Raw genomic sequence first — 3,020 nt, forward strand, 5'->3', positions numbered from 1 at the left:
TATAATATTCGTATATACACACACTCAAAACATTCTCAAAGGTTAAAGGTATATTAGGAAAATGAAATTCGTTCTCTTAAGAATTTTACTAGTAACGTTGATAATACACTTAGTGTGTTTCAGCTCAATACCTATACAAGATGAAACAACAAATATATCGGATAATGATCCTAAGGATCCTAAAGTGTTTGTGACTATAGTTCAAACTGATGCTACTCAAGTATGGTGTAGGCTAACATTAAGTACTAAAATAATCAATGTTGAAATTATTACAATTGAAGTGGGAGGTTTGTATAGTCATGTTAAGAGACCTAGATGGTTTATGTAATTATTAGAGAAACAGAATGCAAGTGATGAGGATATTGTCATACATCTTATGGGTATAACGTTATTGTATAGTGATAATGTAAAGTATGTGAGTGCTGTGGAGTATTTTATACAAGATACTGCAGAAAGTGAAGAGAAGTTCAGTGAAGAGGGTATTCATAAAAAGCATATACAGAGATGTTACTGATTCTCTAATGGTGGTTGGAGGATGGAAGAGGATAAAAAGTTACCTCATTTTCTAAAGTCACCTCCTAATGGCAAACCTTTTTTTTGGTTGTCGTGGTTTAATAGCAAGATTATGGGATTTTAAGAAATATGAATATGCTTTTTGAGAATTATTGAAAGTAAGTGATGAGTGGTGGTCAAATCAAAGTATTTACAAACCTTTACTAATATGTAGTGCAATTCAAGGGGAAGCTGTTTAACGGCGATTTGTTTTGAGGTGAGGAATGATTGGATTGTATTATGAGGAAAGATTCTTTTCTGTTCCTAATAGTGGGGTGATTGGAGAAGCCCCAATCATTCATCTTACAGGACGACCAATTGCATGGGAGTGTAAAACGAAAGTGATTGTGAAAAACTTTACTTGAAATAATTAGTTGGAAATGAGGAAATTTAGTGCGAAAAACTTTGGAAGAATTAAAACTTATACGATAGATGGTAAAGAATGGGTCGTTGAATATGAGAATATTTGTGGCAATGTACTTAAAGAATTGGATTTGTTTAAAATAATAAAATGTAAAACGCTACAACTAACCTTTTGCAGCAAATAACAGGGCTTTATCAACGGCTGCTGCAAAACTCAGAGTCGTAACTGTGAAACACAGAGAGGCAGCTGAAAAGCCGCACACACAAACAGCAGAAGTCGAAAGACCGCCGGCGGCGAAGACTTAGCGCAATGCTTCTACCTCAGCCACTGGTCAAACGACAAGCCGAAACCACAAGACGGTCATCTAAAAGAACCGGAAACTGCATTACCATTTCCAATTTCAATTTTAAAAAAGAGAGCAGCACCAGCGCAAATTTCTTTGGCTCAAAGACTGCACTTCCCAAAGGGCGTAGATAGAAAAAAAAGCAAACATTACCTATGGCTCATAAACTGGCACTCTGTGCGATACAAGTCATTACCGTTATGGCGTTATTCGCGGTTCGATCAGCGACGGCAGTAGCAGGCGACAACGGTGACAATACACTGGAGTTTAATGCACTTTGCAGGCTACTGCGGGCGGCGGTAGCGGGCCTACAACAACCGACAACAGAGCTGCCCGAGAGCATAAGAAAATCATTCAACAGCATAAGTATGGCGGCTAAATTAGCGTACGAAAACGCGACCCAAATGGAAGCCGAGTTTAAAACTGTAGAACCCGATACGACCAAATGGCCGAAATATCTTTCTCCCACACCAGCAGGGCTTCATGCCCAACGAGCTATAAACGCAACATATGCTGTGGCAAAAAAACTGAAACAGAAAGCTGAGGAAGCCCTAACCAAACGCAAAGCGGACATCGAGGCCGCCAACAAGTTGCTTGCCGCAGCGGCAACAGGCGAAAGCAAACTACCGACAAACTACGACGACAAAGGCGATTTTTTACCAAGCACAGACAATTCGCCAGTATTCGGTCCATCAGCAACCAAAACGAAAAACTGCGGGGGCACAGGGGCAGGCGACGGCAAAAACGGTGAAAATGCCGGAGTGTCGCTAGTAAACGACATCATTTGCTTGTGTTGCATAACGGACGGCGGCAACAAGAAGCTCTGTGGAAACGTTGCCGGAAGCATTGATCAGGCAGGCGTAAACTACAACAACCCCAAAACAAGCTTTAAGACGGCCTTTGCCGCAGTGATGGCAATATGCACAAAACGAGCAGACAAAACAACGAGCCTGGAGCTAGAGCTTTACCTAGCAAGCTTCGACAGCTTCATAGGCAGGCAGACCAGCAGCGCGACGACACTTGACGAGGCAGGGCAATATATTCTAGGGTACGCCAACAGCCACAGCACCGGGTGCACTGGCGCTGGTAGCCAGACATGTGTAAACTACATGGCACAACTCAAAGCGGACACGGGAACTGGCATACCTTGGCGAAGCAAAATAGTCGCCGCCATCAGCAAAGCACAGGAAACAGCGGCAGTTGCCAGCGAAGTAGCACAAGCAGAAACAACACTAGAGCACATAAACACCACAATTTGGCAAGCGTATGCCGCCGGGTTCGTCGCCGAACTCGGCTCAGGTCAGCAAAGCGGCAAACCAGCGACGTTGCTGGATCCCAAGAAAGCAGAAGAGTGCAAACAACACAAACCCAAAAAGACTTGTGAAGAAAATGGTTGCCAATGGAAAGGAACGAGTGACACGGAAGGCGCGTGCCAAGCTAAACCAGGATCAGAAACCACAGCAGCAGGATCAGGGGAGGGACCAACTGCAACTCCAACCGGGTGTGCAAGGCACCAAAATCAACCTGATTGTGAAAGGGATAAAACAGGCGATAAACAAAATTGTGCATGGAGGAAGGGAAAAGATGGAGAAACTGATGAGCCTGAAAAGGAAAAGTGCCGAAATGGTAGTTTTCTAGCAAACAAACAATTCGCCCTCAGCATGGTTTCTGGTGCATTTGGTGGCCATACTTTTTTAAGTTCCCCCTCAATTTTCTTAAAAACTTTGCTAAAATTTTTGCTACTTGAAAACTTCTGATATA

At 42.9% G+C, this 3,020-nt stretch overlaps 1 protein-coding gene and 1 pseudogene across 2 annotated transcripts; both read left to right on the top strand.

Moving 5' to 3' along the window:
- The first annotated feature begins 178 nt into the window (after window positions 1–178).
- On the top strand, window positions 179–669 carry TEOVI_000847600:pseudogene (annotated as a pseudogene). Its single transcript is given in 3 exon segments — window positions 179–592; window positions 594–644; window positions 646–669. Coding segments are annotated over 3 exon segments (489 nt in total).
- Window positions 670–1,414: 745 nt separating this feature from the next.
- Window positions 1,415–3,016, top strand: TEOVI_000847700 (Trypanosomal VSG domain/Trypanosome variant surface glycoprotein C-terminal domain containing protein, putative; the record flags this gene model as incomplete). Its single annotated transcript, XM_067222690.1, has 1 exon — window positions 1,415–3,016. The coding sequence occupies one exon, from the start codon at window positions 1,415–1,417 to the stop codon at window positions 3,014–3,016; it is 1,602 nt and encodes a 533-aa protein (XP_067078791.1).
- Window positions 3,017–3,020: the final 4 nt, after the last annotated feature.

The sequence above is a fragment of the Trypanosoma equiperdum genome (assembly GCF_001457755.1).
Source record: "Trypanosoma equiperdum strain OVI genome assembly, contig: ctg_1677, whole genome shotgun sequence".
NCBI lineage: Eukaryota > Euglenozoa > Kinetoplastea > Trypanosomatida > Trypanosomatidae > Trypanosoma > Trypanosoma equiperdum.